At 50.3% G+C, this 25,273-nt stretch overlaps 12 protein-coding genes across 12 annotated transcripts; 8 read left to right on the forward strand and 4 right to left on the reverse strand.

The window, feature by feature from the left end:
* Positions 1 to 109: 109 nt before the first annotated feature.
* F9C07_11817 (serine hydrolase FSH) lies at positions 110 to 958 on the forward strand (the record flags this gene model as incomplete). The annotated part of the gene is made up of 1 exon (XM_041287117.1): positions 110 to 958. The coding sequence occupies one exon, from the start codon at positions 110 to 112 to the stop codon at positions 956 to 958; it is 849 nt and encodes a 282-aa protein (XP_041148825.1).
* A 110-nt stretch (positions 959 to 1,068) lies between these two features.
* On the reverse strand, positions 1,069 to 2,866 carry F9C07_2286564 (putative proteasome regulatory particle subunit; the record flags this gene model as incomplete). The annotated part of the gene is made up of 5 exons (XM_071510836.1): positions 1,069 to 1,783; positions 1,833 to 2,321; positions 2,376 to 2,612; positions 2,672 to 2,728; positions 2,753 to 2,866. 5 exons carry the CDS (start codon positions 2,864 to 2,866, stop codon positions 1,184 to 1,186), a joined length of 1,497 nt encoding a protein of 498 aa, XP_071367951.1. The 3' UTR covers positions 1,069 to 1,183.
* A 168-nt stretch (positions 2,867 to 3,034) lies between these two features.
* F9C07_2286565 (uroporphyrin III methyltransferase) lies at positions 3,035 to 5,624 on the forward strand (the record flags this gene model as incomplete). Its single annotated transcript, XM_071510837.1, has 2 exons — positions 3,035 to 4,220; positions 4,249 to 5,624. The coding sequence occupies exons 1-2, from the start codon at positions 3,896 to 3,898 to the stop codon at positions 5,622 to 5,624; spliced, it is 1,701 nt and encodes a 566-aa protein (XP_071367952.1). The 5' UTR covers positions 3,035 to 3,895.
* Positions 5,625 to 5,822: 198 nt separating this feature from the next.
* Positions 5,823 to 6,823, forward strand: F9C07_1806099 (uncharacterized protein). The gene is made up of 2 exons (XM_071508401.1): positions 5,823 to 6,284; positions 6,406 to 6,823. Exons 1-2 carry the CDS (start codon positions 6,021 to 6,023, stop codon positions 6,604 to 6,606), a joined length of 465 nt encoding a protein of 154 aa, XP_071367953.1. The 5' UTR covers positions 5,823 to 6,020; the 3' UTR covers positions 6,607 to 6,823.
* A 217-nt stretch (positions 6,824 to 7,040) lies between these two features.
* F9C07_2073513 (putative RNA methyltransferase-domain-containing protein) lies at positions 7,041 to 9,642 on the forward strand (the record flags this gene model as incomplete). The annotated part of the gene is made up of 6 exons (XM_041287115.2): positions 7,041 to 7,833; positions 7,937 to 7,950; positions 8,022 to 8,059; positions 8,171 to 8,249; positions 8,318 to 8,466; positions 8,556 to 9,642. 6 exons carry the CDS (start codon positions 7,041 to 7,043, stop codon positions 9,640 to 9,642), a joined length of 2,160 nt encoding a protein of 719 aa, XP_041148820.2.
* Positions 9,643 to 10,411: 769 nt separating this feature from the next.
* F9C07_11812 (putative ribosomal assembly complex component Ipi3) lies at positions 10,412 to 12,241 on the reverse strand (the record flags this gene model as incomplete). The annotated part of the gene is made up of 2 exons (XM_041294507.1): positions 10,412 to 11,809; positions 11,894 to 12,241. The coding sequence occupies 2 exons, from the start codon at positions 12,239 to 12,241 to the stop codon at positions 10,412 to 10,414; spliced, it is 1,746 nt and encodes a 581-aa protein (XP_041148819.1).
* Positions 12,242 to 12,800: 559 nt separating this feature from the next.
* On the forward strand, positions 12,801 to 15,740 carry F9C07_1804135 (uncharacterized protein). Its single transcript, XM_041294519.2, has 2 exons — positions 12,801 to 14,448; positions 14,499 to 15,740. Exons 1-2 carry the CDS (start codon positions 13,360 to 13,362, stop codon positions 15,426 to 15,428), a joined length of 2,019 nt encoding a protein of 672 aa, XP_041148818.1. The 5' UTR covers positions 12,801 to 13,359; the 3' UTR covers positions 15,429 to 15,740.
* F9C07_11811 (uncharacterized protein) lies at positions 12,846 to 13,136 on the reverse strand (the record flags this gene model as incomplete). Its single annotated transcript, XM_071507694.1, has 1 exon — positions 12,846 to 13,136. The coding sequence occupies one exon, from the start codon at positions 13,134 to 13,136 to the stop codon at positions 12,846 to 12,848; it is 291 nt and encodes a 96-aa protein (XP_071367954.1).
* Positions 15,741 to 15,964: 224 nt separating the features above from the next.
* On the forward strand, positions 15,965 to 17,521 carry F9C07_2286570 (lipoic acid synthetase precursor). The gene has a single exon (XM_041287114.2). The coding sequence runs from the start codon at positions 16,052 to 16,054 to the stop codon at positions 17,297 to 17,299; it is 1,248 nt and encodes a 415-aa protein (XP_041148817.1). The 5' UTR covers positions 15,965 to 16,051; the 3' UTR covers positions 17,300 to 17,521.
* Positions 17,522 to 19,752, reverse strand: F9C07_2286571 (HAD-like domain-containing protein). The gene is made up of 3 exons (XM_041294506.2): positions 18,626 to 19,752; positions 18,290 to 18,547; positions 17,522 to 18,201 (listed from the first exon to the last, which is right to left on the reverse strand). The coding sequence occupies exons 1-3, from the start codon at positions 19,448 to 19,450 to the stop codon at positions 17,878 to 17,880; spliced, it is 1,407 nt and encodes a 468-aa protein (XP_041148816.1). The 5' UTR covers positions 19,451 to 19,752; the 3' UTR covers positions 17,522 to 17,877.
* Positions 19,753 to 21,964, forward strand: F9C07_2286572 (phosphoadenosine phosphosulfate reductase). The gene is made up of 3 exons (XM_041294518.2): positions 19,753 to 19,872; positions 19,933 to 20,718; positions 20,778 to 21,964. The coding sequence occupies exons 2-3, from the start codon at positions 20,538 to 20,540 to the stop codon at positions 21,521 to 21,523; spliced, it is 927 nt and encodes a 308-aa protein (XP_041148815.1). The 5' UTR covers positions 19,753 to 19,872; positions 19,933 to 20,537; the 3' UTR covers positions 21,524 to 21,964.
* A 686-nt stretch (positions 21,965 to 22,650) lies between these two features.
* F9C07_11805 (uncharacterized protein) lies at positions 22,651 to 24,036 on the forward strand (the record flags this gene model as incomplete). The annotated part of the gene is made up of 3 exons (XM_041294517.1): positions 22,651 to 22,838; positions 22,885 to 23,686; positions 23,740 to 24,036. 3 exons carry the CDS (start codon positions 22,651 to 22,653, stop codon positions 24,034 to 24,036), a joined length of 1,287 nt encoding a protein of 428 aa, XP_041148814.1.
* Positions 24,037 to 25,273: the final 1,237 nt, after the last annotated feature.

Consider the following 25,273-nt stretch of genomic DNA (forward strand, 5'->3'; position numbering starts at 1 on the left):
ATATCATCATCCCAATTATTCCTTTCACAACTCCCCCAAATCAAACCCCATTCTCAGCCTATTCCGATAAACAAATAAACCAAAACAATTACAAGAAAAGAAAGCCAAAATGTCCAAACAACCCCTCAAACTCCTAATGCTACACGGCTACACCCAATCCGGCCCCCTCTTCCACGCCAAAAGCCGCGCCCTAATCAAACACCTCACGAAAGCCTTCCCCCTCCACGACGTAACAGCAACCTACCCAACCGGCCCCCTACGCCTCAACCCCGCCGACATCCCCGGCTACGAACCCACCCAAGAAACCCCCACTGAGCCCCTCGAAGCCTACGGCTGGTTCCGGCGCTCCAACACCGCCTCGCCGCCCGAATACCTCGGTCTCGAGGACGGGCTGGCGGCCGTCGCAAAAGTGATGTCCGAGGAGGGGCCCTTCGACGGCGTGATCGGGTTCTCGCAGGGCGCGGCCATGGCCGCCATGGTGGTTTCGTTGCTCGAGCCGGGTCGGAAGGAGGCGTTTGCGAGGTTTTTGGATGCGAATGTTGCGTCGGAGGGGAAGGGTGAGACCGATGCTGTTGTGGCTGGGGTACCGTTTCCGAAGGCGTTTGAGGGGTTGAGTCATCCGCCTTTTAAGTTTGCGCTGTGTTATAGTGGATTTCGCTCGCCGGGGGCGCGGTATCGAGGGTTTTATGAGAGTCCGGCGTTGCAGACGCCGATTTTGCATGTTTTGGGGTCATTAGATGCTGTTGTTGAGGAGTCGAGGAGTAGGGCGTTGGTTGAGGCTTGTGCGGGAGATCCGGAGAAGGAGGGTAAGGTTGTGTGGCATCCTGGTGGACATTTCTTGCCGAGCCAGAGGCCGTACCTGGATGCTGCGGTGAGGTTTATTAGGGAGCAGTTGGAGGGCGGTAACAAGAAGGATGCGGAAGAGGAGGATGTGAATGATATGGACTTGCCCTTTTAGATTATAGATCTAGATTTAGAATGTTTTACTTTGGCGTCCCCTATAGACTCCACGGAAACTGTTTCATGATAGACGATTAGCTTGGAGAACGGGCAATAGCCGGCGCAGCATCATGTATATAGCATGCAAAAGCATTAATCCATTTCTAGATACTGTCTCGTAATTTTACACGCCGTGAAACCAGCGCCGATTCATAATCGCTGACCACTTTCTAAACCACCCCGTTTAACGGGCCTTACCCTTCTCCCGGGTGGGGAGGATACGGGCCATCATCTCTTCCTTGGTGATCAAGTGGTCGATGCGCTCCAAGAGCCCCAGGAGGCTCTTCATGTCGCTACTCCATTCGTTCAACACATCATCAGCATCGCGCGGCTTGGCGAAGTTGATCAGCCGCGCGGGACGGTCGATCTTCGCATAGATTGTCTTCGATGTGACCAATTCACTGATGTACTTCTCCGTCTCCTCCTCAGTTAAGTCCAAAAGCTGAGTCAATCGGCCCATCTGGATCCGCGTGTAATATTTGGCCACAACACGAACATTGTGTTCAATAACCCGCTTCCGAAGATCTTGCCACCGCTTGAATGGTTGGTCGTCTGCGGACTGGCTGGGCTTGGGGCTGAAGACATCGGTATTGCACAAATGGGGGCCGAATTGCTGTCCAATGGCCGGCCAGCGCATCAGTTCGTGAATGGTGAAAAACTTCAGAAGCCGGTTTTCCACGGGAACCATTGAGATTCGAGAGTCCGATTGGATGCGGTGCAACAGATCTGACTGTTCGTTGTCATACGGGGACAGGATGATGTAGTAGATAATCCGGGCAAGAACCTGTGATCATTAGCTTACTACCAACAAGATCAAGACAAACAATACTTACTGCTCGCAGCTGTTCTGGGTTGTTTTCTACCGACTCTGTATCCAGCACTTCCCGATAATGTTTACACACCTCCAGATACTTGTAATCATGGTTCGAAAGGATGATCTGTTGTTCATAGTAGCGGAGCTTCAGATCCGTTACGTCGTCGTCAACTTCCATCGGGGGCTCATCCGGACCACGGGTCTTCTCCCTTTCCTCGGCCTCCTTCTTGAGCTTCGCGATCTCCTCGGGGCTCTTCTTCGGCTTACGATTGAAGTAACGCTTATTGATCTTGCGGCTCAAGATTGTTGCTTGTGTCCAGTCGCCACGCTCTATGCAAAGGGCCACTTGTTCCAGAATAAATTCGGTCTTCTCTCTTCTAGTCATGGATCCGAATGTCTCAACTTGCAGTTCGCAGAGAATATCAGCGGCGGCATTGAGATCGCCTTGAGATTTCTTGATGTTCGACAGGATGCGGGTGACGCGGGCTCTTTCGACTTCGACAAAGATCTGTACGGTGTATCAGCCATAAGCTGGACAGATAGAGGCTCTCGAGGCACCCACCTTTCCCTCAGTCACAGTCCGGAGGGTCTGGATGACAGACAACTTCACATCCAAGTTGGGTGTCTCATCCAGGAATCCCATCACCACCTGCACCATCTTTGTAATGGCTTGTTTAAGCTGGCCATGCTTCTTGGAGAGAAGGAGGACTTGGTCGTTGAGAAGGTTCCAGTCTCCGGAGTTTTTGCTAAGGGTTACAATCGTGACGAGAAGGCGGGATGTAGTTGGGAGGTCAGAGGCCTGTATTAGAACTCCGTCAATATCGTAGACCATCAGACAGGGGCGGTCATATGTCATACCTGTCTCGCTTGTTTCTCCAGTCCGAGCAGACTGTCAATCGCGCGTTGGGCATCGGTCTACCAGTCATGTCAATATCACACTCGAGTGCAGCTATATGGAGCGAATCCAACCTTGGCGATCTGCTCGGCCTCGGGAATCAGCTTGTCAGCATCCTTGGAGAAGTCCTTCTCCGCCTTCAATACTCCGTCAGCCATGATGACGGATGTTGTGACTGAGTTTGACGGTTTCGGAGTTAATGATAGAGGGTATCAAGTGGAATGGATTAAGTGTTCCGAAACCGAGGGATGGGAGGTAGTTCGTGAGAAGATATATCTGATGACGGAGTGACGGGCTGAGGATGGGAACGAACATGGAGCTTGACGTCTTGCCAGTCAAGCTGCCCGAAGCTCTATGTCACGTGATATACACTCTAGTATTGGTGACTAAGGCATCAGTCTGGTCAACATCACCACGGGAAGTGCTGAGGAGATTCAAGTTCCTGGTCTTCTATGTTTACTTTTCTAGGGCATCTTCCTCCCCGGATGAACATCATGGGTATTCTATCTCAATCCTAGTCTTATCTTGGCTAAAGTTCTAGGGTTTCCCTATTGAATCCTGCCAGTGTTCTGATATACTGATTGTGAGAGAACCATCATGCTGCAACTTCGGTTGTCTTGCAGCGACCATAATAGCTGATCAGTGGGTAACATCGCGAAACGAGGCAGTCAAACCGTGAAAACATCCTCATCGCGATAACGGCTAATGAGCTTCAGGTTGATTCGTGATGGCCAGTGCGGGGCTTAGATAAGCAACGAAATGCACGATCACGCAATATCGCTTTAACCGCATCGGGAACTACAGAGAAATGTATATAAAAGAAAGAGTCACAATTTCAGATGACTGATAACTGCTGTGGTACATGGGATTTGCTTTATTAATCGCCTGGGTAGTCTTATCAGACCGTGTAACTGCGATTATCAGGAGAAACTCAATCCTTATCTCCAATTCGCCTCTCATTCGGTTGCGTTGAGCCTATTTCCGCGGACATTTTGTGCCCGCAAGCAATCATATTGACTGAGGGCCCCTCTGCCATTTCGGTGATTGTGGGGTAAAGGAATAAAAATTACTCGGTTTTCGCTGATTTCGCTTCCACATCTTCACAATTATCTCAAAGTACACTAAAAAAACATTAAGAAATTCCATTCGCAACAGCAGGGTTTACCTGCGGTGGCAACTTTGGCACAATGAAAGACGCATCGTGTGATAACGGATCTCCAGCACCATTGCTGACGGCGGTCTATGCTGAATCCCAGGTCCATTTGATTATCGGTGGAAACCCTCTTGCTGCAGCTCGTTGTGCGAAATCCCTAGAAGCCGGCGCAAAGCCAGTCATCATTGCGCCAGACACTGGAGACTTGCATTTCAGCTTATCTGAGCGTATTGAGAATGGTTCTGTACAATGGGTACGCAGAGAGTTCCAAGATGATGATCTGAAGACTCTGGGCCGGGAAGAGGTCGACCATGTCGTTGACACGGTTTTTGTAACCCTTGGTGGGAATCATCCGTTGAGTATGTGCTGGTCTTACAAGTTACCAAGGAATATTATCTAATTACCTGATAGGTGCACACATCTCGAAGCTTTGTCGGCGGCTTAGGATTCCTGTCAATGTCTCTGACGCCCCGGAACTGTGTACTTTTAGCTTGCTGTCCACGTACTCAGATGGCCCTCTTCATATTGGGATTACGACATCGGGGCGTGGTTGCAAGCTTGCGTCTCGGTTAAGGAGAGAAATCTCTTCTTCTCTCCCTTCCAATCTTGGAACCGCTATAGACAGACTGGGAGCCGTAAGAAGGCGCCTCTGGGCGGAGGACTATGCCGCAGGTCTGTGCACTGCACCCCTCGAAGGAGACGAGGATGATATCACCGGTCAAAGTCATACGTTCAACAAGTTAGTGACAGAGGATGACATCTCTGCCGCAAAGACACGGCGGATCCGCTGGCTCTCCCAAATATGCGAATACTGGCCTCTCCAAAAACTCGCTGCTATTAGTGATGCTGATATCGATGCCATTCTTCAAGCATACTCGTCTGGTAAAAATAGCTTGGATAGCACCAATGGGCTGGGTCACCTAGAAAAGAAAGGGAAAATTGTTTTGGCAGGTTCGGGCCCTGGACATCCGGACATGCTCACGCGAGCAACCTACAATGCAATTCAGAATGCAGACATCATTCTCGCAGATAAACTGGTTCCAGAACCTGTTTTGAAACTAATTCCACGGAGAACAGAAGTTCATATTGCACGGAAGTTCCCTGGGAATGCGGATCAAGCGCAAGAGGAATTTCTGCAAATGGGGCTGGACTCACTGCGTCGAGGACGGTATGTTCTTCGGCTAAAGCAAGGAGACCCGTATTTGTACGGAAGAGGGGGTGAGGAGTTTGAATTCTTCCGAGGTGAAGGTTATACTCCAGTTGTCTTGCCCGGAATCACTAGCGCTCTGAGCGCTTCATTGTTCGCAGAGATACCAGCGACTCATCGAGGCGTGTCTGACCAGGTCCTGATCTGCACTGGGACAGGAAGAAAGGGAGCAGCTCCCGAGCCTCCCACCTACGTTCCCACTCAAACAGTAGTCTTTTTGATGGCATTACACCGACTATCGGCGCTGGTAGAATCGTTGACTACACCACCCCAGGAAGGTTCGCGCCCACGAACTCCTTGGCCCAAGGATACTCCCTGCGCGATTATTGAGCGGGCTTCCTGCACTGATCAGCGAGTGATCCGTTCTACCCTAGAAAATGTGTGCCTTGCATTTGAAGCTGAAGGCTCACGGCCACCTGGCTTGTTAGTCGTTGGGGCTAGCTGCCACATCTTACATCCTCGCAAGGACGAGAAGTGGACTGTTGAAGAAGGTTTCCGTGGTTTGGACGACCTACGGGGTGAGATAGTTCCAGAGAACGACCAGAAACATGATTAAACAAGGCTACATTTCCAAATGACGTTTTATGGCTGATGACGTTGTGGGAAGGCACTGGAGCTCTGGAGTTGTATATAGAGATACCCATACGTACTAGAGTTCAAGAAGAATATTGCTTGTCATTATCGATCACTTTTTTATATATCTTTCAGGTATCATAAGGGTAAGATATCACTAGGTACACAGCTAGCTTTTCAGTCTGTGTGGAAGTATGTTCGCGAGAAAATTAGAGTTCCTGATACTGAATTTGGTATGTCTAAGTAGAATGTTATCTTTGCCTGGCTTTGACGGGACCTCAGTCACTATTTCAGTTACCCGATATGGAAACCGTTGCCTTAAAGTGGAACCTGAATCACGAGTTCCGGCGCTAAGATAAAGCACGCCAATCCCCATCTCATGAATGCCACTTACCACCACTCTATTACCGTCATTAACAGAACCAACAACGTCTGGTCGCTACTGCATCATGTCGTCAAAACCGCAAACTTACCTGTCCAATGGACAGGTTCTGGGAAGGTATGGAGACAGCCACTTTACGCCTTGGATGACAACTCACTGACTGTGCCTTATCATCTCAGTCCGCCCCTCTGGGTTCGCATCAACCGCCTTATCGAGAACATCTATATTTTCTTCGGCCTCTACTTCGTGAGCCTTTTCTCGGTACGTGATGGTTTATTTCCTTTAGTCACCAAACTATCCCACATCTTCCACACTGTCTAGCTGCTTTGTCCTGTTTCGCCACCATCATACTTGTCTATGTTATGCTGACTTGACTTCACAGCTTGATCCATACACGGCCGCGCAGAACTCGCAATTCAATATCAATCGTTCCCAAAATCATCCGAATACTAGGGCTCGCTGGGGAGGCAGTGGTGGATCCGGCTCCGGAGGCGGCGGCGGCGGCGGACCCGGTGGATTTGGACCTAGGAGAATTGGGCGCGTGGATGATATTCGAGGGCCAGAATGCAAGAGTTGCCGCTAAGTTCAGTTAGTAGGATTCTGCTGTTCTTGAGGGTTAATAAAGGAATGTTGCGCATGGCGCGATGGGCAGTCGTGGTTTTGGGTTGGATTGTTACTGTACCAGTTACTATATCTTCTACTTTATTATCAATAGGATGAGCGCTCTATATTGTAGTGCTTCTGATTGAGATCTGGAAACAACCATTTTCTAATGCCCTGCGGGCATACTCTGCGGTAGCTCTTCTCCATGTGATGCTGATATATCATCACGTGATGGCATTTCTCCGCATTTACGAGAGAGAAATTCGCTGTCCCCAGAAATTCACGACAAATTCAAACGAGCCGTTAACTAGTTGAACGTTCGAAACAGAGTTTTAATCTTAGGGTAGGTCGAATTCGCGATAATATATGATAGCGCGCATCTGCCTAACCTGTGACAGTTGCCTTTAGAGCAAGATGTCTCCACCAAAGAACGACGCAGAGTGGGCTGCTCTGATTTCTACTATTAAAGACTCACTCCCCGAGGCTTTCCCTGAATACAAGACACCATTACCATCCGAAGTTAATCGTACGATTGATCACACTCAGTTGGCGTTGACTGCGACGGAACAACAGATCGACCAGCTGTGCGCCGAAGCCCTTCAATACCAGTTTGCGACTGTCTGCGTCCGCCTAAACCATGTCCGTCGCGCGGTACAGGAACTTAAAGGAAGCTCTGATGTGAAGGTGGCTTGCGTTGTGGGATTTCATGAGGGCATGTATGAGACCTCAGAGAAAGAGCAGGAAGCCCGGGATGCAGTTGAACAGGGAGCCGCCGAGCTGGATATGGTTCTCAAGTATCCTCTCTTGAAGGAAGGAAAGTATACGGATGTCTACACAGATATACTAGGTGTGCGGAAGGCAGCACCGTCGCCGATTAAATTGAAGGTCATCCTGGAGACTTCGCAGCTCTCACGGGAGGAGATTATTGCGGGGTCGGTCATTGCGGATGTGGCTGGGGCTGATTTTATCAAGACCAGCACAGGATTCAATGGGCCCGGTGCCAACATTGACAACGTGGCCCTCATGCGAGCCACTGCGGGTTTGGTAGGCAATGGATGCAAGGTTAAGGCTAGCGGAGGAGTGCGCTCAGCGGAGGATTGTATTCGCATGCTGAAAACAGGAGCCGAACGGATTGGCACTAGTTCCGGAGTGAAGATCATGCAGGAATTGAAAGGAGAGGCAGTTGGTGAACAGGGAGCGCAGCAGGGTGTATATTAGGGTGGTATTTAGGCATGGTGATAAGTAGTGGTTTGTCACCAAATTTGGCATGTTCCTGATGATCCAAGAGTGAATCGGAGACTGATTGGTAGCGGTACCTGACCCTGTAGACCTACCTTTCTGAATGATGAAAGGATAGACAAATTAAAGTGCGGCAGGCGCTAAAGGTTCCATAAGGCGGTGGAGACCGACGTCATCAAGAACCATCCTTATCGGTCAATACCATCTCGGTGTCCATGCTCCATAATAACAAACCTGTCGATTAGTCAAAGGGGTTTTGTGTGAAATATTTGCGATCCAATGCAAAACACCAATTACTATCACAGGCTCCCTTCGTACTCTGTTCCAAAGCCCCCTTTGTCTCCTCGTTTGCGGCCCAAGATGCGACGCCCCAATGTTCCCAAGGTACATATATATACTTCTGCCTTCTCCAAATCCCTTACCGCCAGTCATTGACCCAATTGTTTTCTCAGAAACGCAAGACCTCTCACGACCACGGTCAGCTTGATAATGGCGGCCATTCAAATTATGTCTTCACCTCGAAGCCTACCGCTGTTTTTACCCCAACTGGTGGCCGATCGCATACATTGACTGTCGCTATCCCAGGCAGCATCGTGGCCAAGTATGTATAGACCGTGTTGCGTGATTAGTTTTGTTTCTCTGCCACTAGGACCGACAGTAGAAAGTTGATACTGATGAGGCTCTTGAAAGTGCTCATTCTGTGGAGCAAAAGACTCTCTTGGCTGGTATCATCGCACGTGCCCTCGCCGTCTTTTGTGTTGATGAGGTAGTGGTGTTTGATGACGATGAGAATAGTCCGCGCGATACGTACCACGGCCAAGGTAATTATCACGAGTTCCCTATAGACAAAACGAGTGGTGCGCTCAACGGTAACGACTCCTCTGCCAAACGGTATACCGCATACTCGGACCCATCGAACTTCCTGGCGCATATACTTTCGTACCTCGAGACTCCACCATATCTTCGTAAACATCTCTTTCCGATGCATCCAAATCTCCGTGGAGCTGGTTTACTACCCAGCCTCGATATGCCGCACCATCTTCGCGCCAACGAATGGTGTGAATACCGTGAAGGAATTGTCGTGTCTAGTTCCGATGGTGGCGGGCAGAGGAGGCATAGTACACAGATGAGCAACTATCATAATAACCGTCGTCATTCACCCAGTAGCCCTACTAATTTTAGTGCTACCGTGATTGATACCGGTCTTCCTAAAAAGGTCGTCCTCCCCGACATCCAGCTGCCCGAATATGCCCGCGTAACCGTCCGGTTCCCCGACTATGGTCGCGAGCACTATGCGCAGCCCGTACATCCTTCTACTCCTCGTTCTGAAGCCGGGTACTATTGGGGCTACTATGTGCGTCGCTGCCGATCTTTGTCGTCTGTATTCACCGAATGCCCATTCGACGGCGGTTATGACCTCTCCTTTGGAACGTCCGAGCGAGGCGCCCCAGTCTATTCGGTTCTAGAGGAAGATCGACAAGAGCATGATAATTATGATCGACGGAAAATCCCGCCGGACTACAAGCACCTCCTTATTGTGTTCGGTGGTGTAGCAGGGATTGAAGCAGCAGTTCACAACGACCCTCAACTCTGCGACATGGATATTCGCGCGACCGAAGCTGGGAAGCTTTTCGATTACTGGGTCAACCTTCTTCCTGGCCAAGGGAGTAGAACAATCCGCACCGAAGAGGCTGTTTGGCTGGGACTGACGAGTCTCCGGGGCTTAGTGGAAGGTACCCATCGGCCGAGACCATCGTATAAATCGAGCAATTTCTAATCTTTGACGAACCACAAGTCGAGTTGTATTGGCACATTCCAGGTGAGGGTTACCCTCCACCGTCTTTTTTCTTGATCTATTCGCTTTCTCTGCTATGGAACCGCCTGGAACGGATGTGCAAGACTGTTTTGGACAGCAGTGGGGATCATTATCTTTATGTTACTTGCCACCACCAAATATGCCATCAAGTCATTGACCGACGATCAAACGCTAAAGAATGTGACTTGTCACTCCTGCCACGCAAGGAATGCGGACCGTTCCAGCATAGCAATTGACTTTCCTAGTACGTATTGGTATTTGGTCCTTTAATTTCAGTGATGGAATCATGATCCAACATTGTCTGGAATTCTGTCGCGTCGCAGTTTATTCTTTTATCTCTGAGGATGCATCTGGGATTGGGGTACGGGAAATTGGTTGACTTAGCATAGCGTATGGTGGAAATTAAAGACACCACATTCCATTCAGAGGCATGCCGTTGTTGGGTGGTCATTTATCAGTTACCTCGTCTCCGGGAAACGATAGAAGGTAGGATAAGCGCCACAGTATAGCAATTGTGGCGTCAGTCATTCCTATATACAATGCGTACGTAAAGTATAACCCTAACAAGCCTCTTACCATCTATCAAGTTGAACCTGAACTTTTGAACCATAGCGCCTTCGTAAATCAAAATAAATTAGACATGACAGGGCCGTGCACAGTTTATGGAAAGAATATAAGCAGGAAGGAAAAGAACGTAAAGCGACAGGTTACGGGAAAGAGCAATGAACAATCACTCATCACTACTCTGATCGTCCGAGTCACTAGTCTGCATAGCTTCCTCGGCTTCCATCCTTCGAACGACGGCATCGCCTTTCTTTCCCTTCTTCTCAGCCTTAAACCAAGCTTCCCGTTTGCGGGTCTCGCGTTCCTCTTTCCGGGCTTGCCGGAGGACCTTTTCTCTCTGTGCTTGGTCTTGCTTCTGGTGGAGTCCGTTGACGTAGTCGTTTAGATTGGCGAGGTCGGAGCGGAGCTTTGTTACCTCGTCTGTGGTGAGTTGACGGGCGGCCTCATTGGCTGTTGTTTTCTTTTTGAGGGCTGCAAGCTCGCTTTCTAGGGATGCTATCTGTGAGTCCTTTGCTGCGAGGTCCTCGTAATTCGTGGCTTGTGTCATCATGGGCGAGCCTTGAGCAGTGCTGCCTCCCGGTTGGTTGAAGGCAGCTAGCTCGGCGAGACCTTCTTCGATCATTGAGTTGGGGAAGACGGCACTAGTGAAAGCTTCTGTGAACTGGTTTGTTCGATCGGAGCCATCAAGGTTCCTTGCTGCGGCGGGCTTGGATGATGTTGAGTTGAGGAGGTGGGTGCTGAATGTGTAATCGGCAGGTACGGCGCCTGCAGCTTGAGATGATTCCGACAGGCTACTGTCGTATCGGGGCTTGACGATTGTGTGTGCTACCCTTTTCAGATCCTGGCCGGGGTTGGGAAGACCAGCCAATGGGAGCATATGAAGGTTCGTCACGGGATGTGTGTAGTCTGCTACGGTCGTGGCGTATTTCTTTCTTCCGACGTTCCATGACAGGACCTTTCCGTTCTGGTGACCAGATAGCAGGGTCATTCCATCGTAAGAGAGTGAGAGGGACTGCGCTGCGCCGCAGTCGGCGGACGGAGGAGACCATTTCTCCTCCGCAGAGGGTTGGGCGGGGGTGGACTGTAACGATGGGTCGTGGAGAGGATGTTGAAAAGATTGGGCTTTGTATAAGTCCACTGATTGGATGCTACCATCTTCATAGCCGACGTAGAATGCACGGTCAACTGGATCAAGGGTCAGGGAGACTGCGCTAGAAGGCAAGAGGAATGTCCGCAGGACGCGTCCGGTGTGATAGTCCCAGGCGATAGCTGTGTTATCTTGCGCTGTCGAAACGGCAATATTGTATCTACCGGAGCTATGCCCCACGGCAAGTGATGTGATAGCAGCGCGGTGGTTCGAGAATGTACGGATAGGGGAGTTTGGTGGTTGCCGATCCCGACCGGAGGGGATCTTTGTGAAAGAGAGGATGTCGACTAAAGGCCAGACATGAATACTGGCATCAGACGAGCCGGATAGAATGAAATTGTCACTGGGGTCAACGACCAGGGAGGTTACTGGGCTCAAATGGGATGCTGTTGTCGCGACTTGACGTCCAGTGCAAGTCTATTAATAGAGCTCACGTTAGAATTGCTTGGCCAATCGCCTCCTTCCCGCATAGCGATGCAATGGATTTAAGTTAAAACTCACTTCCCATAAGATCAGACGGCCCCCTTCGGTACCCAAGACCAAGACGTCGCCATTCTTGCTCCCCGCAATCGCAAGGCTGCGAATGCGCTCCGGGAAGGGGATAACCGCCTCTTGATTCCCTTTCTCTCTGCTGTACACATGGACAATGGCTTTCTCCGCCTGAGCTGCGTACACATGCGACGGGCTCACCGCCAGGCAATTGGTCGGAGTTGAGCTCTTCTTGAAGGTGGAGCGTAGGTTGGTGGATGGTTGAAACTCATGAACGCAGATCCCTACATCGCGGAGACTCGCTGACGCCGGGGCCTTGCCTGACGTCAGGGTAGCCGCAATAAAGCACTCCGATAGCATGACGAGAGCTGTCGAAGGGCAAAGAAAGATTAATCGAGTCAAAAGGGGTGGAGAAAAAAGCAATGTTCCTGCTCTTTTTCCCGCTCTACGTACTTTTTTTTTTCTCTGGATCGGCGATAAAAGCAGCGATAAAGGTGAAGTTTGCACTGTTTGTCTCGGAGATGATTGATCGCCCCAAGAAGGGAGATGAACTATCGAGTTACTATCCTCTCCTCCTCCTTCCGGAGTACTTTTCCCTACGATTCTGCTAGACTGTTGGGAAAATCACATTGAGGCGTTCCTTATGGAATCCCTGTTCTCCCTTCTAAGAGACCTCCTTGGACTTGATCCCTGGTATACGGGGTCTACTCCTTCGTCAACATGAAACATGCCTCTCATCACAGCAGAAGTAGCAGACTGGGCGTTGAGGCTAATTGTAGCAAGAAGCTCATATTCCAAGAGGTCATCGCGCGCCCCCGGATGGCATTTGTGGCATCTTAATATTGACAGTTGAAATCTCCGCAATTACAGACCATTGGAGGCTTTGCACATGCTGGTCATTGCGGCCACCTTCAATAATGGAGCAAATCATCGCACCCACAGCAACCGAAGCAAGGGGGTCATTCTAGGGGCTCTGATTTTGATTGCCCGGTGCAACAGTCCTGCTTAAGATAGGCCCGTGACGTCCTGTTCGGGTCGCTTTAGGGGCTTTCACTGAGTCCCTGTGGGCGGCTTGTCTCATTCCTTCTGTAATGAGGACCTGCAATGGCCCTGAAGAGCGGATCCTCCACGTTGTGACGCTCCTGCAGGTGGCGCATATCGAGGTTTCGGGCCAATAATCATCGCGGCTGTTCGATCTCACCTCTCTCCGGAATGCAAGGACGGTAGGCGTAGCGACCCTTTGCAGTTCACTCATGTCCCAGGGTGTTTGGTGACCCTCTCGAAGGGGGCTCTACATCTAGTATTCTGTGACCGCCAGGTAGCCAAGGGATGATTGAGTGCAGCTCTGTTTGCTCGTATAAGGGCTTGTCGGCCGCCTCTGTGGATCGTCCTGCTGTTGCTTCCCTCTATTTTGGGTATCCAAATCGTCGTTGGAAGATTTGTTCCTGTTGTTATTTACTCTACATTCCTCGCCCGGCATGTCCACTATGGACTGCGCTCTCACAAATATGGATCTCAACACAAAATTCTCCCATCACCAATATGCCTTTTCGACAAATAGTATTCCCACATACGCGAACAGGAACAACCCCTCGTACTACGTAACAGATGAATACCCCACCGCCCAAGGAAATGATATAGCTTACCCTCGCTATTCCCCAACATTTCAGCCCTGGAGGAGGCAACAAACGCAGAGTTCTCTCTCATTCATCCCTTCGACGTCTCCTCACCCGGAGCAAACTGAGTACATAGCGCAAACCAAACGATCAACAGAGCGCCTATCTGTCACCTCTGCCTCACCATTTCGGTCTGTGCGCAGGATGAAGCAGCCTTTTCAACTGCGCTTACCATCATCTCCATCAGTGGAGAGCATTCAATCTGCTGCCAGAGAGTCCAGGCTATCGCGAACTCCATCCGGAAGCCAAGCGCTGCGGGCTTGTCGCTCCGATCAGAACATCGCGAAGACAAACATGGAAGCATTTGGACTCCTTCCAAGTCCTCCTTTATCAGACTCGAGGGAGTCACAGCCGTCGCCATCTTCCGCATACTTCTCCCCCAAGCCGGACTCAGACCTGGACACTGATCATGGGACCCCGAAGAGTAGCGTATATACGCCAACGACGATTTCGAGTGAGGTCTACAGCATCCACAGAAACGAGGCGACTCCGAAAAGAGCAGGGGATACGACAAATGTACACATGGCACATTCCAACCTGATGAAGCAATATAGCTCTAACAATGGAAAATGGACTCCGGTATCTACTGATTCCCTACGTATGTCTTCGCCAGCTCTCTCTTCGGATGCAGATGCTTTTGAGAAGAGAACGTTCTCCGGATCTTCCATCGAAACGCAGCGGAGCCGGTCGGGAACCGCATCGAGTGAAGGAAGCTGGGTCCCAAGTTACCTTTCTTACTGTGAGGACTGGCTCCAAAGGGCTCCCCTGGAATTCGAGACTACGGGAGAAAAGTCAAAGGAAAACAACAGAAGAAGAATACAGATAGTCCAACAGAGCCCTCCGCCACCTGAACGTAAACGCGAAATGAAGGCCCCTGCCGACGAAACAGTGGTAGGCATTCTCTAAGACTGTTGACCTAATATCTACTTACACTATCCTAGATGTACGCGGTGGCCAGCAAAACCAAGCCAAAGCTCGTTGACATCTCGCGACAATCTTCTCCCGCCATGAGCTGCTCCATCGCAACCCCACCTCAACCTCCAGTGCCTTCAACACCAGATCTGGGCCACCAAGAAATATCTGCCTTCAGCCCTGACACACCATTGGAAATGTCAGACAGCGGATATGCTACTACTGATCCATCTTGTGATTCCCCGGGCGACCCTAAACCGGACAAGGAGGATGAGTTCATACACGTAAGCTCGGTAGGGAGCAACAATGAAACCACTATCCGCGACAAACCAATGCGCAAGGTCACATCATCGCCAAAATCACCTCCAAGGCCAGATGTAGCGCAAAAAGCTAACTCGCCGCCAAAGCCTCGGCGATCTGCGCCCTCGTCTGACACAGCTGAGAATGGCGAGTTGAAGAAATGGTGGGATCATGAATGGGCAATGGATCAGTTGGAACATTCGACCAAGGAATTCCCTCGGAGCATGCTTAGATTGACATCCCCGGTCATAATACTCATTCGTCATACCGACGAAAAGGACATCCTGCGCAGGTTTCGCCAGATCTTTCCAGATGCTGCAGATAATCTATTAGATGGTCTCTGTGCAGCTCTAATAGCGCGGAACTACGTGCTCTCGTTAGCATCATCTAAACGCAAAATTGCAAATCATTGCCATCGCCCCACCTTGTCTCGTCTTGACACCGTTCCCGAGAGAGCGAGCGCGATGTTAGGTACGCCACTTGCCCCGTCATCGCCATCGCGAATCAGAGATCGGGTCTTGGGGTCGCGGAGTGGAGAGCTCAACAAAAGCTTAGACCGAATGATTGATGATCTGCTGTTTGCTATATGTCGCAAGCACGACGCAACCCTAAAGTCCGCTGTGCTCGTCTTAGCTCAGGTCCTGGAGACCAAAGCCTAGACTGTATTTCCTTTTAAATTCTGTATGCTCACTCGATTCATTGACCTTACGAAACCCACTACTGCATTCCTTGTCAGTCGCGATTCCCGTGTTCAAGCATATTCCTTCTCTAATTGTCTATCTCAGCTCATATCCCTCCCTTCCTTTTTTTTTTTTGTCTTTTACATCCTAAATTTCATAGACCTCTGTCGCCTCCTCATTCGTTCAATCCTGTCTTTAATATTGTATCATTGACCATCTTCGTCTTTCCCTACATATCTCATTATGCCGATCTTTCTTGCGAACAAGCCACCCTACGCCTTTATTTCCTCTGTCCATCTAACCAGTCCGAGTGGTTAATTCATAATCACTAATTGAACATTTCCTATCCTATATATTGAACAGTGATACCATTGCATTGGCAGAAGAACCTGATGAACGAATCATAATTTTCGTATTTCGTGATTAGACTAGTAGTTCATGCCATCATTTAGGGCAAATATTTGAAGGTGCTCGAGGCTCTAAGCCGAATGAGGTTAAGACACGCTGAGTAATGGCAGCGGACTTCCTTATCATGTCGGAGCTTCGCTCATCTTTCCCGCGGAATTCAACTTTCGCAACTTTGCAAGTTGAATAGCATCAATATGGCTGCATCGACGAACCGGCTACGATTTCTCTATTCCTCCGCGAGGACCGTTCCTCAAACCGGGTCCATTACCCCGATTTCCCGCCGCACATATGCCACAACTGAACCTTCACCGTCTGCCACCGGCGCCCCGGCAACAGCCCGTAAACGGACAAACTTCACAGATAAGCTGAATGCCGGTCCTTCCTTCGCAGATTTCGTCTCCGGAGGCGAAGACAACACTCCGCTCGAGCCTTCGGAAGCATATGCCCTCAAAACTGCCATGGTCGGCCCCGCCGGCCGCAAGAAGGAAATGACCCGTTTGCCTTCTTGGCTCAAGACCCCGATCCCAGACTCCAAAAACTACCAACGATTAAAGAAAGATCTACGAGGCCTGAATCTGCACACTGTTTGCGAGGAGGCCCGGTGCCCCAACATCTCCGATTGCTGGGGCGGTAGCGACAAGTCCGCTGCTACCGCTACTATCATGCTCATGGGTGACACCTGTACCCGTGGATGTCGGTTCTGCAGTGTGAAGACCAACCGCAGGCCTCCGCCTCTCGACCCGCATGAGCCGGAGAATACCGCTGAGGCGATCTCGAGGTGGAGTCTGGGATACGTGGTGTTGACGAGTGTGGATCGAGACGATCTGGCGGATGGTGGCGCTCGCCATTTCGCCGAGACGGTTATCAAGATTAAGCAGAAGAAGCCCAGCATGCTGGTCGAGTGCTTGACGGGTGACTACCTTGGCGATCTGGAGATGGTGAAGCTGGTGGCTCGGTCCGGACTGGACGTGTATGCGCACAACGTCGAGACCGTCGAGGCTCTGACGCCGTTTGTCCGTGACCGTCGCGCGACGTTCCAGCAGTCGCTCCGCGTCCTGGAGGCTGCGAAGCAGGCTAGGCCTGATCTGATCACTAAGACCTCTCTTATGCTTGGTTTTGGTGAAACTGAGGAGCAGCTCTGGGATGCTCTCCGTCAATTGCGGTCGGTTGGTGTGGATGTCGTTACGTTCGGCCAGTACATGCGGCCTACCAAGCGTCATATGCCTGTGCATGAATATGTTACTCCTGACCAGTTTGAGCTCTGGCGCCAGCGCGCCCTGGATATGGGCTTCCTCTACTGTGCTTCTGGGCCTTTGGTTCGCAGTAGTTACAAGGCTGGTGAGGCGTTTATCGAAAATGTCTTGAAAAAGAGACGCGCTGCTGGTACCGCGGGCGAGTCTGTTACGGATAGCAAGGCTGCTGTCGATGAGGCTACTCGGTGAAAATACTTATAAATCTCTTTTCTTATGCTCTACTTTCTCTCGGCGCAGGTTTAGGTTGGTATTTTATCAATTTTATGAAATGTATTGATATTGACGGGCATGGGCCGTCGTTCGCATATGTTTTTTACTTGGGGTTTGGGAGGTAAAATAGACAGCGTCCTCCGGGCATGTCCTGAGAGTTCATTGAGTTCAACACTTATTTTTAGATGGAATCAACAATATTATCTGCATATTCATTCAGTAATGTCCGTGGCCTTCCTTATATGCACCCAAATTGCCCACACCACTACGCCTACATTAAATAATATCCTCCAGGATCGACCGCCCTCTCGACTACTCCCGCCAGAAAGTGAAAACTCAGGCAGCCCATACGTACCAAAGCTGAGTCTCTCGGTTTAGGAAAGAAAATAATCGAGCAAAGCGCGCCGATCAACCGGTGCTTTTCTAAGTCCCTGCTAGCAAGATCCAAGTGGAAAACCTGCACCGGGCGAACGTCCCCACGCAATCTTGGCCAGATATCATTGCAATAGGATGTGTCTTCTGTCGTGTTTGCGACACACCTACGGCTTCTGGGACGCTCATGCTACTTCGGTGGTCAGTTCCTTGACATCTTCTTTGCTGAGACCGAGAAGGTGAAGAATATCCACCATAGTCTCTCCGTTTAGACGAGTGGGTGCTTCGAGCTGAACCTTGCTCTTGGCGCGCCAGGCAACTCCGAGTCCAGCAGTGTGGAGCATGAGAAGGTCATTGGCACCATCACCGACAGCAGCGGTCTGAGCGATAGGGATGTTGTTCTCGGCCGCAATGGACTGCAGAAGCTTGCGCTTTTGGCTGGCGTCGATGATAGGGTAGGTGGGAACGAGTTTTCCCGTCAGGGTTTGAGATGCTGGATCTACCTCGAGCTACACATGATAATCAGTACACCGGACCATCGAATAGTCCAACTTGGCCCCAAAGAGGTAAAGGCCCGACAGAACAGGATGTACTTACATGATTAGCGAATGCGTAATCGATGCCAAGCTCACCGGCTAACCACTCTGCAAGAGGCTGGAAGCCACCACTCAGAACTGCCAATTTACATCCAAGAGCCTTCAAGGCCTTGCACAATTCACGCGCACCAGGCGAGATAGTAATAACGGACTTCAGCTTCTCGAAAACATCCGCTGGCACTCCCTTGAGAAGGCTGACACGCTCCCTGAGCGACGCAGAGAAGTCCAGCTCGCCGTTCATAGCGCGTTCCGTGATCTCCTATAGCAACGGTTAGTACTCACGAGTGCATCCAGATATAATCACGAGAATTTTAAAGAAGAATCTGTAGAGACTGACCGAAACTTCCTTCTCTACGCCAATGAACTTGGCGATCTCGTCAATTACTTCATTCTGGATCAGAGTACTGTCCATGTCAAAAACTACGAGCCGCTTGTGACGGCGGAAGACGCTCTCCTCCTGGAGCACAACCTCTACATTCCACTCGCGCTCGAATCGCCATATGCTCTCATGTTTGCGCAGGTCTGCGAATGTGAGGTATTCCGGGTTAGGGGGTGGGGAGAAAGTAACTTCTACTACGCGCGGGTGTTCATTCTGGTCGAGGCAGCGATGGGACGTGTTCATGCGCTGGTAAGGGGTCGGAAGGGATTCGAGGATTTGTAGGAAGTTCGTCAAGCACAGTTGAGACACAAATGGTCCGTAAAGGTGGTCTAATGGTTCAGGTTCTGGCGCAGGAGGTTCTCGGGGAATCTTCTCAATATCGACTGTCGGAGCCGAGCCCACGGGAACCGTGGGGGACGGAAGTTTAACACCAGCCCCAGCATTGAACGACGAATCAGGATGGAGATGGGGGTGAATAGGATCCGATGATTTGTAGTAGATGGTTGCGACGATTTGCGGGGTGCCGGTGGGAAGAGGGTTCACTTGGTGGTTGAACAAGCTGTGGGTGATGCCACTCTCGGTCACCTTTTCGGGATCTGGGCTTATCGGGTTGAGGGACAAGGATCCTACTCCCGACTCGAGTGAGGATTCAAGAACATTGCCAATGCTGCTAATGGGGACCGCGGGCTTGTATTGTTGGTGATCATGAAGGAAGGAATTGCTCCTGAGCGATTCCTGCAGTGTCGGCCGTTGCGGGCGTGTGGTGGGGTTGTTTGCTGCCATTTCTTCGCAGGATTGGTTTGGGGACGCTGGAGAGAGTAAACCAAAGAAGGATGGTAAAGGTATGGCAGATACCTCGCAGGGATTCTCGGATAATCAATGGAAGCTCGCCCGTCGGGACCGTACCCTTAGAGGAGAAGCTGTCAAAGAAGACGTCGCCGTGATATTCTAAAATCGACCCGTTTGCTGCAGGCCGATCCGCGGCACGTGGCGGGGTGTCTTAACCCAGTCCGCGTGAGCGTCACATGATTGATATGGGACAGAAGATATTTCACCGCCCCGGCAGAATCAACGGAACTTCAGCATCAGCAATGGAGTGGCAACATATGAAGGGTCCAAAGGTGCAACACCACGAATATGGATTGAGTGGGGTACATGATACTTTCACTGCACTGTACTCCGGAGTTCTAGCTTAATAATGACTGGTGAGACAACTAGGATGACTCTAGTCCTTTCATTCGCTTTCTAATGCTAATTACTACCAGGCCAGTTATATTCTTCAGCAAGGAGAGGACCCTGCGTACAGGGACGATAGACGCAGAGAGGTTCCACCACATTAAAGTGTCTCTACCCCGGATGAATGTTTTTCTTCTCTGGACATTCGACCATGTTCTAGAGAACGGACCCAAGGGATTTATCAGCAGCCTTGCGCTGTCTTGCAGTGAGACCAGAGCATTCCGGGAACCCACAGAGACCCAAGACGCAAGTATTGCGTGATTTCCCCAGGGCATGAGGGAATTAAATTTTTCATCATGCTCCCCCGAAACCGCAGGCGGTCACAGCCAATGTCGTGATCGAGGACGGCAGAATCAATCGGCATGTATGAGGGATTCACAGCAAGATCAGGTTCCGATTGCCGCTGATGTCGTGCTCGCCCCTGTTTTCTTATATCTGACCGGTCGTGGGCTCTCTTCTCCGTGTTGTGATGATTACTATCCTACATCATCTCACGCAAATTGGACCTGGTCATTTGTCATCCTCTTCCATTCATCCATAGACATATAGACTTGCTAGAATCTCTACTCTTTTGCCTTTCAATACTCTTTATCTCTTTCATTAGATTCAACTCTACCCAGGTCACGTTGCGAAGATGCCTGCAAAGATGCCTGATACCTACCCCTCCCACGCTGAGGACTTTGAGTCCAAGGACAATGCCACGGACTCTGGTTATGTTAGTGGTAGCTCGAGTGACGATTATCTCCCCGAGATTGTCTTCACGAAACCACATTTGCAGTTTCTCAACAGACAGCTGCAGTTCCTTGAGCCTCAAGGTTAGCATAGAGTGGTCCTCACTCAGTCCACTTGGTAGATGACTAACAACATACTATAGATGTCTTGAGATGGTGTGTTACATCACTCCCTCACCTTTTCCAGACCACCGCGTTTGGTCTTACTGGACTCGTCACTCTTGATATGCTTTCCAAGCTGGAGGTCCCTCGCCCTCAGATGGTCGACCTCATCTTCCTGGACACTCTTCATCACTTCTCGGAAACCCTTACTCTGGTCGACAAGATTCGCCAGAAGTACCCCTTGAACAACATCCATGTCTACAAGCCCAAGGGCCTCAACTCTGAAGAAGAGTTTGCCAAGAAGTACGGTGCCCGTCTATGGGAACGGGATGATCAGCTCTACGACTGGGCCGCCAAGGTAGAGCCCGCCCAGCGTGCCTACCGTGAACTGAACGTTCATGCTGTCCTCACCGGCCGTCGCCGTAGCCAGGGTGGTAAGCGTGGTGACCTTGACATCATCGAGGTTGACGAGGCTGGTCTTATCAAGATCAACCCTCTGGCCAACTGGACTTTCGATCAAGTCAAGCAGTACATCAAAGACAACGATGTGCCCTACAATGAGCTGCTTGACCGCGGCTACAAGAGCATTGGTGACTACCACTCTACCCAACCCGTCAAGGAAAACGAGGATGAACGGTCCGGTCGCTGGAAGGGCCAAGCCAAGACCGAATGTGGCATCCACAACCCTCGCTCCAAGTATGCCCAATACCTGATGGAGCTTGAGCGCAAGCGGCAGGAGGAGGCCCTGTCTCAGGCGCTGCAGAACCAAATGACCACTGCTCAATGAACATGGCCTTGGGTCACCTCCGACTTGCATCGATAATGGCGTTTGGGATTGGGAGTTCTAGTATCTAGCGACACAGCCTTGATTTACTTTATTCTTACATAGGCACAGGCTTTGAACATACGTTGTTATGACTTGGAAGATTATCTGTCATGGGTGGATTTAATGGTTCAAAAGATATCTTATGCCACCCCCGCTCCAGCAAGGAGTTTGTACATAGCGGGTGGCTTTTTTTGTTTTTCTTTTCTTCTCACAAAAGCTGGCCTAACGGCCGACTATGATAATGATTAGCATGATAGAAATGACAAGACCTTGATGTTGTCTTGATTCTCGTTCACCTTCTCTGGTAGTTTGTGGTTCTTTAAGTCATGTGGGGCTCAAGCCCTAGAAAGTTGGTTCCCGGTAGTCACGAACCACTCTTGTAGTCAAGGGTCTATGAGTTATTTGTAGAATTTAAACAGCTAGTTAAGTACTCCATAGACCCGCAATCAATTATTAATACCTAATTATAATGCTATTCATTGAAATGATCGTCATTAGTGCCAATATACGGAGTAGTTGCCTTTCTTCAAACATACTGCCATGCACCCCCACTTGATGTCCGGTACATCCGCTCACTGCAAGACTGCTGACTACCCAGTAGTAGTAAGTTACTTCAAAGCGCACACATTATCCACGGATATTCCTTCACAGATGCCATTCAACTCTTTCACAGGTCTAGAACATGTTCTATGATACTGTAGGCAATAAAATAACCCTCAAAACCAGGCACCCATCACCATCATCCACCTGAAACTATTAAACTTCCCACAACGAGGGTCCTGATTGGGGGCTTCGTATAACAAGGTTGCCTTTTAGTCACTTTTTCATAGCTCTTTATTGATTAATTATTAGAGTTGATTACATTTACACAGTAGTGAGTCACCCATGAACTAACTATAATCTGACATACGAGATAAACAGGATATAAGTGGCCCAGAAATTGGGGCGGGGACGGTAGTGTATTTATAGGTGTCCTTAAATATCTACGCTCAGACGTTGAGGACGGAAACGAGTATAAAAACGAAGAAAAGTATACCGCACAGCTAGACTGTTTATTGATCCGAGAAGCATAAAATAATCTATCCAATATGTCCCAAACCGAGAACATCCACGTGATTTCCAAAAAAGATAACAGCCAACATGCCGTTGTCAGTATTGATAATCCCTCTTCCGGTACAAGGCAACTGCCGCCTTCGTCGGTTCGCGTGCGACCGCTTATACTCAGTTTGAGTTCTAATAATCTTTCCTATGCGCGTGCGGGGGAGTTACTTCATTGGTATGTTACGATCTATGGTTTTCAAGGGATATACTAATTGATAAAGGTGGGATACATACCCGGTCCCCAGTGAAGCACCCGCTCCATACAACGACCAATCGGCGTGGGGGATCGTCCCGGCATGGGGGTATGCCACGGTCCTCGAAAGCACGACTGATATCGCACCGGGATCGACACTCTGGGGATTCTGGCCGACCTCAGGACTCCCGACGGAGCTAACGCTGATCCCGGGCCAGCCGCGCGGGCATTGGACTGAGGTGAGCGAGCACCGGAAACATCTCATGACGTACTACAACCGATACGAAGTGGTGAGTGAAGATGACCGGGACACTATGGCTTGGACGGCAGCTATTCGTGCGATTTGGGGCGCCGGCTATCTGCTCAGTGAGTATGTCTTTTCGTCTACAGGAACGCCTGTTCATCCTTACGGCGGTGCGGCTGGGTTGAGCTGGGCTACTGAGGATGCGGACTTGTCGTCTGCGGTTGTTGTTAATTTGGCTGCGTCGACTAAGACGGCGCGTTCCTTTACGTATAATCTTTTGTGCCGGCCCGCTGGGTCGGGGCCGTTGGGTGTCTTGCAGATTACTTCTTCGCCTGAGGCTTTGGAGAGGGCTGCTGAGTTGCAGATTGCGAAGCGTCAGACGCCCGCTGGGCCGGTGAAGGCTCTGGCGTATTCGGATGTGGATCGGGCAGTGCCTTGGTTGGTTGGTCTTAAGCCGGCGAAGTTGGTGATTATTGATTATGGTGCTCGGGATAATGTACTCGTGCGACTTCGTGAACTGGTGCAGAGCAATGAGGCGCTTAAGGACTGCAAGGTTGTTATAATCCAAGTTGGAAGCCAGCAGAAGGTCTGGTGTACTCGAGAGGAACGTGTTGCGACTGTTTACTGACAGCCATATAGGTGTATACCGAGGAGGAGGTGCGCGAAGCCTACGCATCTATGAAAGCGCTCGGGAAGATCCAATCCAATGCTTCTACTACCCGGGATACGGCCATTGAGCTTGACGGCCCCGAGGCATTTTTCGATAGAATGGATCTGCGGTGGAAGCAATGGCTTGATGACCGCGCGGCCACGGTCCCTGACATGCGTCTGGTCTGGGGTAAAGGGGTCGCAGGCACCGAGGGGATGTATGGGGGATGGGAGCGGCTGACGAAGGGGGATGTGCGTCCAGAGGAGGCGTTGGTGTATATGGTCTAGAGGGGATCGGGTTGTTTGAGCTAGCAATGGCTCCCTGAAGCCCGGACTGCCCGTAGAAGCTTTGCAACAGCATACAAATGTCTAATATGGAGTACGAGACCCCTGTTTAGTAACACTCTGTTATAACGGTAGAGCTATATGAAATAGTTCTCCACTTAGTCACCCCGTACGTAATAGGAATTGCGGAGCATAGGAGGAAACTCTGGTAGCTCCTATCCGAGACACATTCGCCTTGTGTATATTGTCCTCCATATATCTTGCCTTGTATCAGCACAGATGACGTGTCTCATAGGGCGAATCCTTTATCAACGTCCGCGCGAGCTGTGACATCTACGTGAACACGAACGCATGAATCCTCCGGGCGAGCAGTTCCACCTTCCGAACGGAAAGCATCCATGCGGGCCAGACATTGCGGGTAGGGCTCCATGGGTTTCTTGGCAGGGGTACTTCATGATAACGACGGTCCTCGCCTACGATGCATGAAACAGCATTGCTGACGACTCCTTTCAATTAATGCGACATAGATGCGGGGGTATGCTAGGCGATCGTCATCTAGATAGGAAACTATACTAGTACCCGAGCAGTCCAGGAGATATAATAAGAGTAATTACGTGTCCATTCCGCATCACTGTTTCCCGATATAAAAAGGGGATGATGGCCGTTGACCCATGTGGCGGCGAGAATGGTGAAACGTTCTACTATTCAGGAGGGAAGCTTTGACATATTCAAGAAGGATCATACGTCAGCTTGTCGGCCTGGGAGCGGAATCCGGTGGCAGCGTTAGGGCCGTGCATATCACGTGCATCGCCCTGCCAAGAGACGCAATCACGCAAGCCGTGTGGAGGATGTCGTGATGATGAGCGTGCCCCGCCACGTGATCCGGCTGCGGGCTGCCGAAAAGCCGTTTCTAAGGCGATATCAAACTGGTTTCACTCGTTCGGCATTTATCGGTGATAAAGTGCCTGTCGATCCGATCTCGCAGATGTCTTTGGACTTACAGGATAGAACAATAAACAACAACAAAAAAGGAAAGAAAAGAAATGGTCACCTTCGAATGTAACTGTACTTCTTGAGTTTCTCTTAAAGTAATAAGGATTGTCTCGAATGAAGAGTATTCGTGAATAATTCATTAACACCCCTGAAAATCATGACTCGTCTAGGTTTGATGATCCTGGGAATGGCCGTTTGGTCTCCAGTTGAAGGACGTGGTCCTTGGAGGCTCGGGGATGGTCTTGAA

This window comes from Aspergillus flavus, chromosome 6 (assembly GCF_009017415.1).
Source record: "Aspergillus flavus chromosome 6, complete sequence".
Taxonomy (NCBI): domain Eukaryota; kingdom Fungi; phylum Ascomycota; class Eurotiomycetes; order Eurotiales; family Aspergillaceae; genus Aspergillus; species Aspergillus flavus.